Source organism: Drosophila obscura, unplaced genomic scaffold (assembly GCF_018151105.1).
Source record: "Drosophila obscura isolate BZ-5 IFL unplaced genomic scaffold, ASM1815110v1 contig_25, whole genome shotgun sequence".
NCBI classification, from domain to species: domain Eukaryota; kingdom Metazoa; phylum Arthropoda; class Insecta; order Diptera; family Drosophilidae; genus Drosophila; species Drosophila obscura.
This window is the reverse complement of record NW_024542812.1, coordinates 721,192-735,388: the sequence shown is the minus strand read 5'-3', so window position 1 is coordinate 735,388 and position 14,197 is coordinate 721,192. Positions and strand designations below refer to the sequence as shown.

General features: G+C 47.7%; 1 protein-coding gene and 1 long non-coding RNA gene across 2 annotated transcripts; one reads left to right on the top strand and one right to left on the bottom strand.

Annotated features, from left to right (window-relative positions):
- The first annotated feature begins 7,136 nt into the window (after positions 1 to 7,136).
- Positions 7,137 to 8,629, top strand: LOC111078299 (gamma-butyrobetaine dioxygenase). The gene is made up of 2 exons (XM_022372905.2): positions 7,137 to 8,091; positions 8,171 to 8,629. Exons 1-2 carry the CDS (start codon positions 7,187 to 7,189, stop codon positions 8,490 to 8,492), a joined length of 1,227 nt encoding a protein of 408 aa, XP_022228597.2. The 5' UTR covers positions 7,137 to 7,186; the 3' UTR covers positions 8,493 to 8,629.
- A 4,721-nt stretch (positions 8,630 to 13,350) lies between these two features.
- LOC111081764 lies at positions 13,351 to 13,686 on the bottom strand. The gene is made up of 3 exons (XR_002608662.2): positions 13,600 to 13,686; positions 13,489 to 13,542; positions 13,351 to 13,422 (listed from the first exon to the last, which is right to left on the bottom strand). It is a non-coding gene; the product is annotated as an uncharacterized LOC111081764 (long non-coding RNA).
- Positions 13,687 to 14,197: the final 511 nt, after the last annotated feature.

Here is a 14,197-nt window from a genome sequence, read left to right as displayed (position 1 = left end):
CAGCCGCAAATAAATTTGTGCACAGCAAAATATATGGCAAAAATATAAAGAATTGCATGTGCATAAAAGTGAAGCCAGAGCAAGAACAATGCCAAAAGCAACAAGCAACGAGCAGCGAGCTGCTGCCCCCTTTTTTCATTACAGCCAGCCCTCTGCCTCTGCCTCAGTCCCATTCCCATGCCCAGTCATAGTCACAGTCACAGTTCCCCAAGGGAGTGAGACAGGGACAGGAACTGCCAGGACGGAGCCGGATACGGATGGGTTGGGTTGGGTTGGGTTAGGTGTAGAGATACTCCGGCCATTGTTTGCAGGCGCGCGCTCTGATTAGAGCAACAAAAAATAGCAAAAAATAAAAATATACAACAAGAGGTATGCAGTCTCTCTTTTACGAGTACTCGTATTTGCTGTGTGTTCTTCGTTGTATTTTATTCGCCAATGCGGAATCAAAGGAAGCCAAAGCATATCTTTAAACACCGAAAATTGAAATAACTCTTTCGTTTGTTCGAGCTGAAGGAAGCTGGGGGAACCCAATGCAGAGAGGCAGGTGCCATACAGTAGCACTATATACTATACAGTTACTTAAACTATATATATATATATATGTAACAAGCAGACCCGCGCGCTTCGCTGCTTACTAAATGCATTTATTGTTTTGGCATTCATCGCAATTAAACAATGATAATTATCATTATTATTTCGATTATAATCGAAAGCAACAAATTTACTTAAACAAATTGCAATATTTTCAGAAAACAATTTTTCATACATTCGTAAATGTTTCTGTTCTACAGAATGACACAAAATGAAATGAAATACTATTCTTTATTAAATTAAATAATTTATAATTTTAATATTTTGTTTAAAATAAATTTAAAAAATTAATAAATAAATTTAATTAATATATGCTTATAATTAGCAATTATTGAAATAACACACATTTTTAAACCAAATTTGAGATTTTTTTTTAATAATTTTTAATTTTTGAGGAACTTATTAATAGAAAAGTAAAAACTTTTGTATAGAAACAATGCCACTTACTCTGGCTATGATTTTATGCATATGATAGCCGCTTACACACAGATTTTTTTCTACCAATTTAAAGTATATATAGATTTATAGTAAAGATTTATAGTATAGATATATAACGTAGATTGAGCTGACGAAACTTTAAAAGTGCTTGAATGGGAGTTACTTGGTTGCAACTGTGGGAATATTTAACTGACAGACTGCCAACGAGTAAGTATACGTAAATATTTGCAAAAGATTAGTTCTTTGCGAGTGAAACTGTTTGCACATGCCTCACCCTCATCCATCTGCACCTGGTATCATGTGATCTCCTAACAGGGTTTATCTGCCCTGATCAAGCTCTCACACCCATGCTGCCTTTTTGCCATGTGCCTAGTGACCATTAACCAGCTGCAGCTGTCAGGGACTTTCAGATGTGGACGCCCTATCACTGTGCCCCTGCACCATGTGCCGTCGCCTCTCTGTCTCTCTGCCTCTCTGGCTGGTGCCACTCATCTGAGCGTGCGTTTTGTGCCCTAACCAAAGCGCTCAGTGTTAGTCTTTGATTTGTCACACCAAAGCGAGCTTTTCATGGCGTCCTGTCAGAGTTCTTTTTCCTATCTGCCAGGACGGACACGCAGACCTGCAGACAGACAGACAGAGCCAGAGACTGTCCCTCTGTCCCAGAGAGTGAGAGAGAGAGAGAGACATAACGATTGGGGATTGTCCTCCTCGCGCGCTACTTTAACTGGGGGAACGGATGGGATCTGGGGGATCTGGGGGATCTGGGGGCTCTGTTGTGCCTGTTTCACGTCCAGTTTTAGCCGTTGGCTGATTTTTGATGAAAAGTTTTCAGTTTCACATTATTCATTCATGTCTTCCCACCCTCCCCCCGCTGGGACCATTCCATGTTTTATCCTATGCAGTCCCATCCTCTCCTCTCCACCCCACCCCACCCCTCCCACAACATGTCTTGCGGTTGAATGGAACTTGCAATTTTTTTTCTATTTCCTCTTATTTTTCACCAAAAAATTTCGTTGTTGTTGTTGTTGCATTTTAATTTTGCGCAAATGGAAAATAATAATCAAGAGAAAATAATAAAATGGACCCAGGCGAAAAAGGTGTTGGCTGCGAGAGAGAGAGAGAATGGGGTGGATAATGGGCGCGGGTCGTATCCTGGGCACAAGATCCACGATGGTGGAGGATTGACAAGGCGACCCGGCCATGACAGCCATCGTCCTGGGGGAGGGTATCGGGATGGGTGAGTGGGTGAGTGCGGGGGGGTTGCAAGCCCGCAGCATTGTGTGGGCTTTGTTTCGAGTGATTCTCCACAAAGCGCAGTGCACTTAATTCTCTTTACGCATACACATAGAAAGAGAGAGAGAGGTGGAGGAGGAGTGAATGGGAGTGGGAGAGGGGGGGCGTGCATGGCAGACATGTATGACAGGCTTTTTATGCCTAAGTATCTTAAGTTGTCAACTTGAAAAGGCAAAAGAAATCCTTTAATTTGCAGTAAAATGCAAAACGCAGCCAGCCACAATTTGTCACAGCCACAGAGGAAGAGAGAGAGAGAGAGGGGTGGAGGCTGTGGCACGAAGCAGAGGCATAGTCAGTGGTGTGGTGCATGTGGTGTGCATGTGGAGAAGAAGGCAACAAGTCGGCTACAGCTTCGGCTACAGCTTCTGGCACGGGGAGCACATTGGACTTTGCCACTTGGCATGCGAGCGCAGGCGAGTGGCGCCTCAAGGTATGCAGTAAATTAAAATGCAGTGACAGTGGCGTGGCGTGGTGTGGGGTGGGTTGGGGGTTGGGGGTTGTGTTGCTCTGGCAAGGAATGACATGGATTCTTCCATGAGGGTTGCACTCTCCTTTGCACTTTTCACATTAAAAACTTTTGCCCGCAGGCCACAGGCCGCCTGCCCACGCACACCCCCACAATACTTACACATAAACTTATAAACGAGGCAGAGGAATAAGAATCCCAGCCTCAGTTTTGACAACACACACACCCACACCCACACCCACACAGTAGCAATGCATTGAGCCATAAGCGTGGGAGAGAGACTTTGATTCATCTCGGGTTGCCAGCAAAATATGGAATTGGCCCTTTGGCAGAAGCGGACACCAGTCCCCCCTCCCCTAAGCACTGGCTCCTCTCTATTTGCATATTCATATATGTACATATGTACATGTGCATGTGTGGGTGAGCCTGGATAGCGCTTATGGCCACGTTAATGGCAAACTGAACTGCAAACTTTGCTGCTGCTGCTGCACCGACGCACGCATACGTAATAAAAGGTGTAAATGAGCAAAAGAACCGACTGCCAGCAACAGAAGGGACAAGCGACTGTTGGCGAAGAGTGAGTGAGTAGGAGAGAGTGAGAGAGAGAGGAGCGATGCCTGGTCTGAAAGTCAGCCAGGTGAACAGGCAGCCAGACATGGACTTACGCCTTGGCCCATTATGAGGGCCACTTGCTGCCGCCTAAGAAGACAGCTGGGTATTTATGTATGTGTGGCAGGACATAGTGGGCTCAAAATGTTCACTCAACATTATGCAAATACGAGTATTTAGGAGGATAACTTATATCTTTTGCAGCTGGAAGTTCTGAGAACACCCAACGGAGTCTGCAATTATTTTTACATTTTAGAGTGAGTTTTATTTGAATAAAATCAGCAGCAATTTGCCCCACTGTGCAGTGTGCTGTGCTGTATGCTGTATTAAACTAAATTTAGCGCCACTTTGAATTACGGCAACTGCGAGTGAAGCGAGTGCAGCCATGAAGCTGACTTCGGAGCGCAGTATTACAATGCCAGAGCCGGAATAGTCACGGGCTTGCTTGTGGTCGTGCTTGTGGTTTGTGGCTGTGGCCTGTGGGTCGCAACGGAGTAGGAGTAGTTCGCTCAGTTCGTATAATGCGCTCCAGCAAGGACATCATGTTTGCAAATTTATGTCGCTGTAAGTTGTGCCAAAGGAAATGCCATAAAAATGAAGAACACAATTGTGCGGGCAGCGGGACACAACCAACGGACGGACGGACAGACAGACAGACAGACAGACTGCCGGACAGCAGGCCAGATGGATGGATGGAACGTTGCCATGACAAGCTTGGACGCGCTTAAAGTGCAATTAGCGCACGTAATTGTAATCGAGTTGCCCACCTGCCCTGGCCAGCCACCCCCCACCTGCCACCTGCCACCTCCCACCATCCCATCCAGTGGCTGGCCGTAAGCCACGCGCCATCCGGCAGGTGGTGGTGGTGGCTCCGGCATTTGCTTCTGTTTCGCCTGCCCACGGGGCTCGCGGCTCGCTCTCCGCATCTTCATACTCTCCCTCCCATTCATTGTTGCTGTGCTTTTTTTTTTGTTGGGGTATACGCAGGCAGGCTGCTTTTTTAAAGGCGACCGGGGAGCTGTAAATAAATTTGGCACTTAATCATATTTACGGATTTTGCGGGCACATTTATTTATGTGTCCCACAGTGGCTCCAGCTACTTACTGCACTTTCCGTACACTTTTCGTACTCTGCCACCGCCACGGATTTTTTTTTAAATATTTTTTTTTTTTGCAATTTACGCGAATTTCTAGGATTTCTTGGCGGAAATACAATGCCAAGGTGTGGGCGTTGCCCCTGGTCTAGGTCCGGGCCCAGGTCCAATTTGTGCCCCATTCTGAAGTGGCAGGCAGCGAGTCGGGGTTTTTGCCTAATTATGCGTTTCAGCATTGTCACGGATACGAGGAGTGCCCAAAATCTGAATTCTCGATTCCTGAAATGTCCTCGACGCTGGCCACGAGGCTAATTAGGCCCAAAGCGCGGCCATTGTGCTCACCGTTAGGCTGGCATTGTGAAGCTCTGCCACACCAGCTCTCGCGTGATCCCCTTTCCCAGGACACTTCCGCACGGCTGAGCTTATAAATAATTTAAGCATTTAACGTCCCGTTGGCTGTGGCTGAAAAAGCTACAAAAAACTAAGCCATGAAATTTGATTTATTTACCAGTTGATTGGACAAGCGGGCAGGGACGATGGATTGGATGGGATTGGATGGGGGGGAATTCAATAAACCAATTTCGATTTTGGTTTTGTTTTTGGTTTTTTTTTTGTTGTTGGCTATTTTGCGGCTTTGCGGGTTTTATTTCATTTTCATAAGTGTTTTCAAATCGATGTTTTGTATAATTTGCGGTTTGTTTTGGAACGGATTTGCGGTCAATGCAACCAAAACACGACGTTTACTGTCACTACCTCTGATCTGTTTAGAGCCTGCAGGATGCAGGACAGTTCTACTGCCGTTTAAAACATTAAAATTTGAAGCATTCATCGGAATGCTTTTACGGCATTCACTCATTACTCCGACAGCGCTCCATCGATATGTATTTCCCCACATACTACTCGTACTGTTGTTGTTGTTCCGGATTATTGTTAAGTGCACGTGGGAGTGGGACTGCGAATGGGTATGGGAATGGGTATGGAGATGCGGATAAAACTGTCACTTGAATGCATTTTCATTACACCTCATTACATTTCACTTGCATCTGCAATTGTGTCACGTTGCTGCTTTTAGCTGCCTGCAGCCTGTAGCCTGCTGCCTTCGAGCCTATGAATGCCAAGCCCGACCGAATGGATTCGCTGACTGAATGGGCTGTGAGTGTTTTTAATTGAAAACAATAAAGTTGCTGCTGCAGAACAGAACGGAACAGAACAGAACAGAACGACTCTGTTGCTCAGTAAAAGCCATTTGGAATTACAGTTGGGCTGGGAAGGCAGGTGTTCAAATCGAATTTGGAATGCTCTTTTTTGGGGTGTGCTGTTTAAGTCTACAGATGCATTTATCCCGAAGGAAATTGAATAGATTTACTTGCAGCTCTATCCCTGGTAAATACTTATTTATACTCAATTTATTAAATAAGTTTTATCGTTAATCTTCCAACATCTTTTATGGCATTTCTTCCATTACAATTTTTAATTGCTCCCATTCTATTTAATCGGATTATTCCATCCGGAAATGGCTTCGTATTCTGTTTATATTTTACTGTATAAAATTTAGCCGTGCTCTACACAAATCCCCTTCGATCCATCACGCCTTTCCTCTGCATAAATTTCGGCTATGCCCCAAAGCATACCCTCACTGATGGAGCGGTTTGGTAGCGGGGTTCTTGGGGCGAGAAGAATCTCTCACTGGTGAGCTAAAAGCTGAGCATTCCATGGATGGGATTGTTCGGTTCGCTTTCTTTGTTCGAGGCGCAAAAGCGCTGGAAATGGAAACGCTGCTCGCTAAGAGACGAGCCATAGATGGGATAGATACGTGCATATACAAGGCCTGTTCGAGGGGAACAATACTTGTACACAAAATGCGAAAGTGATAATTAAAAATCGCGCCATATACGAGTTGATACCAGATATTGTTGTTGCTGCTGCTGCTGCTGCTGCCGTTGTTTTCCCATTGATTCTTTCTGGGTGCCCAGCCTGAAATGTTTATTGTTTATGATTTTTCTGCAGGCAGCAGGCAGGCATGCAGGCAGGATACTCGCATTGCAATCAGCATTGCAAAGGAAGCGTAGGGAAATGGAAAATGCAGAAAAAAATGGATGTGCATGTGGATGTGGATGTGGATGGGGCATGAATGAAGTGATCAATGCGCCAAACAATGATTGACGGCACATCAATGGGGTATCACTAGGGGGAGGGAGTGCCATGAAAATGCCTATCTCTGTGCCTTCCCCAGGCCCTCTGCAGCGGACAAACAATTATTCAAAATTGCAAACGCTTGCAGTTTTGTGCAAAATTAATTTTGCATTTTTAATTTTACATATTCGAAGGAGTCTGCAACGGAGTCTGCGAGGGAGGCAGCACAGAGCACAGAGCACAGCGCACAGCGCACAGAGTCGCAAGACACTCGGCAATGAAATGAAAACTGCTGCGACGACATTCTGCGCCATGCCCTCGCCTCGCCCCTGACAAAGGATTGATAAGTGCTCGACTCGACTCGACTCGACGTGGCTCAACTCGGTTTGGCCCGGGCTTGCTTGCCTGTTCAGCATCACGCGAGCAGTCATCTGGTTATCGGTTACCCCACAAATAGGGCCACGTAGCCCCAAATGGGCAGAGCATGGCCTGATGCTGCTCCAGCCCCAAGACACAAGCTCATTCCGTTGGCAGAAGACGTCGCCGTTGGTTGTGTGTGCGAAATGTTTCAAGCGGAGGAGCCGCAACTAAGCCGAGCCCTGGAACGGCGTCAGCCGAGGCCGGAGCTGCACCTGCAGCAGGATCATCTGCGAATGGTGATCGTCAAGAGTCCTGGCAAGCTGGACATGCAGTTCCCGGACATCTGGCTGCGCGACAATTGCCGCTGCGGCGAGTGCTACCTGCCCCAAACGCTGAGTCGCCTGCCCCAGCTCTGGAACAACCTGGACACGAGTGTGCGGGCGCAGCAGCAGAGCGTGGATGTGGAGCAGCAGATGCTGTACATCCAGTGGTCCGACGGCCACGCCTCCCAGTATCCCTTCGCCTGGCTGCGGGAGCGCGACTTCTCGCTGGCAAACCGCACGCGATACCTGAGCGACTTTTACCGCCCCGAGCCGCGGCACTGGAGCGGCTTGGAGTTCGAGCACATCCGTCGCGAGTTCCAGTACCAGGAACTGCTGGCCAGCGACGAGGCGCTCCTGCAGTGGCTCCACCATCTGGCAGTGTACGGAGTGGCGCTGGTCAGGCAGGCGCCCCTCGAGTTTGACGTGCTGCGGCGGCTGTGCAACCGCGTGGGCTTCATGCGTCGCACCACCTACGGCGAGGAGTTCAGCGTGCGCGCCCAGCCGGGGGCCAGCAACTACGCCTACCTGGCTGCGCCCCTGCCCCTGCACACGGACATGCCGTACTTCGAGTACAAGCCCGGCGTGACGCTCCTGCACACGCTGGAGCAGTCCGATTCGCCGGGCGGTGTGAATCTCCTGGCGGACGCCTACCACGTAGCGGATCTGATGCGCGAACGGTATCCGGAACAGTTCCGGGTGCTCACTCAGACGCCCGTCGATTGGGCGGACATTGGCCGCGACGGGGAGCTGGAGTTCCACAACATCTGGCGTGCCCCAGTCATCAAGTGAGTATCCCCCTTTGGGCAGGCGGAACTCCGGCTTAATCCTGGTATTCCTTCTGTTATTCCCCCTCTGCCGTTGCAGCCTGGACGCCGAGGGTCGTCGGTATGTGCGCATCAACCACAGCATTCCGCAGCGGGATAGCCACTTCAGTGTGCCGCTGGATCAGGTCCGTCCCTGGTACGAGGCGATGGCCCTGTTCGTTCGCCTGGCCAACGAACAGGCATGCAGCTTCAAGACCACACCCGGCGATGTGCTCACATTCAACAACCTGCGCCTGGTACACGGCCGCACGGGGTACGACGACACGGACCGCAATGTGCGACACCTCGTTGGCGCCTTCCTCGACTGGGACATTGTCTACTCACGCCTGCGCGTCCTCAGGCATGGCGGAACCAACACTTGAACAAACCCATCGAGTGCCACTAAATTCTAAGTTCAATTCACTTAATCAAGACTCCATCAACGACACGTGACTGCCAGTCATCGGGATTGGCAGTGGGCAGTGGCCATAATTGTAGTCCCTGAATAAACATAGTTATTTCATTATTGTTTAATTAATTTCTCTGATGCTTTGTAATTTTCAATAAATTGCACATAAATGCTATCTGAATGGCAATTGATCTTTGCAGCATTTCGCACCTAATTGATGTGATTCAATTAGCCCACAACTTGAGGCGGCTTCAGCTCTTACCCCACACAGCATGCGAACTAATCTGTTTCATCGTAGACCATTCGTAGACGAGACAGCTGGCTGATTAGTTTCCTCAATGAAATTTGCCTACGCTGAAGGCAAGTTCCGGAGGGGGAATAAAGGGTATTGGGTTCGACTTAAGACTGTAAAGCATCAATTCAAATGCTTAGCAATAAATGCCAAGTAATTTATTTATTTTTAGTTTATTTTTATATTTTTTCTTGTGGAATTATACACAAAATAAGTGAGAATTTCTCGCTTAAATGCAAAGTATGCCTGACAATATAAATGTCCCATATTGCGGATAGCTGCAAAAGTACTCCTCGATGCTCGATGTTTACTCGTAGTAGGGACCTGTAAACCCGTAGGTAAACCTGTACCTGGAATGATATTCCACAGCTTACAGTCGGCAGAGACTCTTCAAGCTCATGAGTTGTTAAATTTGTTCAAATGCTGATAATTATAATTGATTGTTTGTATGCAGATGATGCGAGAGATAAGGGATATTTCCCCCCTTCAAGCGCACGACATGGTATTGTCCGGTTCGAAGGCCAGAGTGCCACAGCCAGCTGCTAGTGTGTGTGTGTGTGTGTGTGTGGGAAACAGCCGACATGAAGTGAAAGTCCAGCACACGTCATTGTTTACGCCGGGCAACGGAATTAGCTTATCGGAGACCTCGGAGCCCAACTGGCTGAGTCAGTCAGATGAGGTGCTACTCCGCCATCTGTGATTAGGCTGGTTATCAATTTATGGCAATGCCAAAATAGGCATTGACTGGGTTGAGCTCTTGGATCTTGGAGTGTGTAAATCACACAGCCATACCAGGACCAGGACCAGGACCAGAGACAACACCCTCGAATGTGGTAAACATTTTTACGGGACAGGAAGCAACTTTTACAAGGGGGTTTTGGTTTGCTTTGGGTTTGGGTTTGTCTTGGATTGGTTGCGTTGTGGTGTGGTTGCCCGCAGGCAAATCCTTTCGAAATCTTTTTATTTATGTCAATGATGCCACCAAAAACACACACAAACACACACACAGCATCCGCATCCGCAAGCAAAGAAGCCTGGCGACTGGAGCCAGAAGCCAGAAGCTGGTAGCTGGCAGCCAGCAGCCAGAGTCCGGAATACGGCATACGGAATCCGAAATCCGACTTGGAGCACATGAATTTGTACATGGCAGCAAGTAAATCCCTCTAATAATCCACATAATAAGCACAGGAGGTGGCAGCAACATGCCAAAAGGGTTGCATTGGGGGGGTTGTTGCTGCTGCTGGGGCTGGGGCTGAGACTGGAGCTCTTGTTTATAAGTTCATAAAAGCCAACGAGCCGGGACAAGGTGCGGGAGTGCGGGCCACATAAAAAGCGGCAGCAAATGCAAAAAAAAAAAAGGGAGAAGAAAAACCGAAAGGCAAGAACAACCAGTCGCAAATCCAATTTCCACTGGCTGCGTGTGTGTGTTTGTTGGAAATTTTACTGCAGTTTTGGGTAGACCATGCAACAGTCATAATGTGTAATTGAAAACCTGTACTGAATCGCACCCTTGGGTGATGTATACGCGCTGCTGGCCCTTCGGTGGGTCTCCTGCTACCCCCTAATTGGCAGCCGGGTCAGCCCAGGCCAGGAGCGTTGCCAAGACACAAATTGTGTATGACAGGGGGGGCACGAGGCACGACAGTATGGCCATTCGTATGTAAAGAAGCAAGTAAGGAGAGCAGCCGCAGCAGCAGGAGAGGAAATCAGTGGCAGTGGCACAACTGCCAAACTAATACTAATACGCTTACATACAATTTCCACAATTTCCGCTCTTGGCTGTGGCTGTATCCATTCCATTTCCATTTCCAGTCTTCCATTCCCCCCGTCTGTACATGCTTGGATTCTGGCCACGACAATGCCCCACAATGTTTGGCTGTCTCGAATGATAAACATGCGGCAATTGACGCAATCATTGTCTGTCCATGAATTGAATTAAATCAACTCAAGTGCGACACTGGCAGGAGCGTGGTCGTGGTGGTGGTGGTGGGTTGCCACCTCCCCCTTGTTATGCTGACACTCACAAAAAATGCGATGGCCACACTCAAACACTCAAACACTCACAATCACAATCCTTTCCGAGTATGTCTCTGACTTTCTTCAAAATTAATGACTTGGGTCATGCATGCCCGCCCTGGCGCTGAAATCAAGTGAAAAGTATAGGTTACAGGCGGCCTGTGAGTTTGCCAGGGCTGCCAGTTGCCAGTTGGCTGGGGGGAGTAGGCGAAATGATTGGATGGGTGGGTGGGTGTGTAATGCCCCATAATTCCGTTCGTTTCCGTTTGATTCCGTTGCAGGACATTAGCGGGGCTCAGCAGCGCATTTTGCTTATTAGAATCCGTTTGTATCTTTGTGTGTGTGTGTGTGTGTAGTGTTTTCTCTTTGTGTGTGTTTGTATCTGTGATGCCGCTGGAGTGTAATAAATTCTCGTACTTCCCCCCGCCCCACTACACACACACACACACACCTCGGGGCTCTGTCTCTCCGGCAATTTCAAAGTTTATCACCAAAGCGCGTCTGCAACTTATGTCGTCTGCCACTGCCGTTGCCTCTGCCTCCGCCTCTGCCACTGCCACTGCCACATTCTGTTGCTGATTCTGCCACTGCCGCTTGCTACTTTGCTCCGTTTTGCCCGCTGGTTTGTCTGCACGTCGGTTGTGGTTATGTGAAATCACATCGTAAAAATGTCCAAGTCCAAATGCTGCTCCCCTGCCTCTACGGACAGACGACTCTGCGTGTGTGTGTGTTTTTGTGTGGGGCAGAAGGCAAAGCTTATAAGTCCTTCCTGTCTCACCTGACTTAGGTGTCGCGGGGCGGGGCGGGGCGGGCAACCCTTTTGCCTTTCAATTTATAGATGTTGCCCATATAAATATTTATTTCTATGTACAGCTGCCTGCCCCCCTCTCCCTCTCCCTCTGCCACGCCACCCACCCCCGGTTCGACACCACACCGTGGCATCATTATTGTTTTTATGCGAGCGTCTTAAAAGCATTCCGCCGATCAATAAACCTTCGCTGCGTCTCGCGGCCGTCTCCCTCTGCCCCTGCCCCTGGCTCTCCGCCTCCGTCGCCGTCTCCGGTTGCATCCTTTCCAATAAGCGAAAGTGCTTCCCTCCCACCAAAATGTTCCCGCCCACACGAGCAGCGCACAATTAAAGGTCAACCCAGCCGAATTGTGGGGACGAGGCACAGCAGGCAATCCTAATTGTGCCACATCCGACACGGCCGCCCACTATCCTCATTTGGCCATGGAACAATGCAAATATTTTGCATTTGGCTAGCGGCAGAGGACAGGCGGCATTTGTGCATTTTTAATTAGGCTAAAGCTGCTTGCTGCACGATGGAGAACTGTGGAGCAATGAAAGAGCGGAGAGCCACGTGGAGAATTCTGGCAATGAATATTATTCAGGATCGATATATGAGTAAAAAAAATATTTCTATTAATAATTCAAAAATAAACCAAGTGTTCCCCAGTGGCTGGAATTTACCTGATCCGATTCTGATTCTGATTATTTTTATTCATGACTGAATTTGGGATAGAAATGAGAGAATAAATCATGGCAGATTCATGGTAAATTTATTAATTTCAAGGAAACTCTTAAAAGTTTAGCAAACCTTTTTTTTTTTTATATATTGCAAATATTTTTGCAATAAAAGTCTCCTGCCACTTGCTGGCATTTTCTACTGTGTTTTTCTGTTTGCTTGAGCATTTAGTTCACTTGCAACCCACCAGCAGACGGGAGTGATGTCTGTGCATGGCAATAGATGCAGTTGCAGATTCATTCCTCATTACAAATAGCTATATCTGGGCACTTTGAAGCCCGAAATGAGAGCAGAAATCCGTACGCTCAATGCGAACACAGCCCCAACCCAACCCAATAGCAGAAGCAACAACAGCGCTCGAAATCGAGCAGCATTTTGCATTAATAACATTTCCGGCATTATAATTTGGACAATATATCACGGGTGTTATCGTCTTGAAGGGCGTGTGGCAGCCACAGTCGGAATGAATGAATGGATTTGTTGCTGCTGCTGCTGCTGCTGCTGTTGCTGCTGTGGCTTGTGGCATGCAAAACGTAACGGTAAATTGGTTAACAATTACACAAATCTCATAATGAAGTTTAGGGGCCCTTCGCTTCTCCGTGAGCCATGCCATGCCTTGCCCCCTTGCCCCCCTGATTCGTGCTACCATTAGCAAGGCATCGTCATGGTCCGGAACATTGCCATTGCCTGCGGTCAGCAAAATTTCCATCGTCATAGCTCCCTCTCCTCTCCATGTACACGTTCTCTCTCCTTGCCTCCTGCTAAATTGATTAGTTGTTGTTGCTGCTGTTGGGTTTTGTGGTGGTGGTGCTGCTGCTGCTGGTGCTGCTGCTGCTGCTGCTGGTGAGAGAGTCGCCCCTTAGCTACAGCTGCACTTACCGCCAGGCCAGCCAATTTGCAGCTTTGTTCTCGAGTGTAACTCTTAACAGGTGTTGATGTTTGCTAAGTAGCTCCTACATCCCGACCTGACCCGACCCGGACACGGACCCAGCCCGGCTCGGCCTGCCCCTCTGCTCCTCTAATGCATGCTCATGGCAGTGGCCTGGCAGGACTCGGCTCCTTCTTCACGGCTAGTTGCACATTGCTTTGATTATTTTCTATTTTCTACAAATTGTATGCAAATAGTTGAGGTTTACCTTTATCCAGATACCGGGCTGGCTGGGCGAGACCGACCGCACCAGATCCTGGACCTGCAACCAGAGACAGTTAATATTTTCCAACAACAGCCGCAGTATTGACTTTTCCACCTGGGCCAAATGAAGCAAGCGCACTCAAATGCTGTTTGCCCTTTACACCTTTGACCTCACAAAAAAGGGTCTCTTGTCTTGTGGTCTTCCCAACAATCTTCCGGATGAAGCCGAACTCCGATATACGGGCGGGCCACCAATTAAGTTGTTCATTTATTTCGATGTTCACTGAAATGAGCACAAGAACTTCATGTGATGGAGTGGAATACACAGCGAGTTTCATTGACACTTGAAATAATAAACAGGGATTTATTCTTGGTGGTTTCTCACATTTATTGCTTAGAGCTACAATTGGTATGCAGAAATATCCCAAGCAGCTTCATCTGCTCTAGTTATCTATGTTGTTTATTTAAGTTTAGCTGTGCTTAACTTGCTCTCTTCTCATTTATGTTTAAAGATCTTGAATCACAGAGAATTAAAAGGACGCATTTGTTGCTTCTATCTGTGTCCATTGCTCTCGAACATAAACGAATTATTCTACCTTTACAGATACTAAGCACAAAGTACATACGTACATACATACATACCCACATACTCGTATAAGTAGCACCCTTATACACCCTTATTTTTGGCTCCTAAAATTGCACGAAACTTGTGA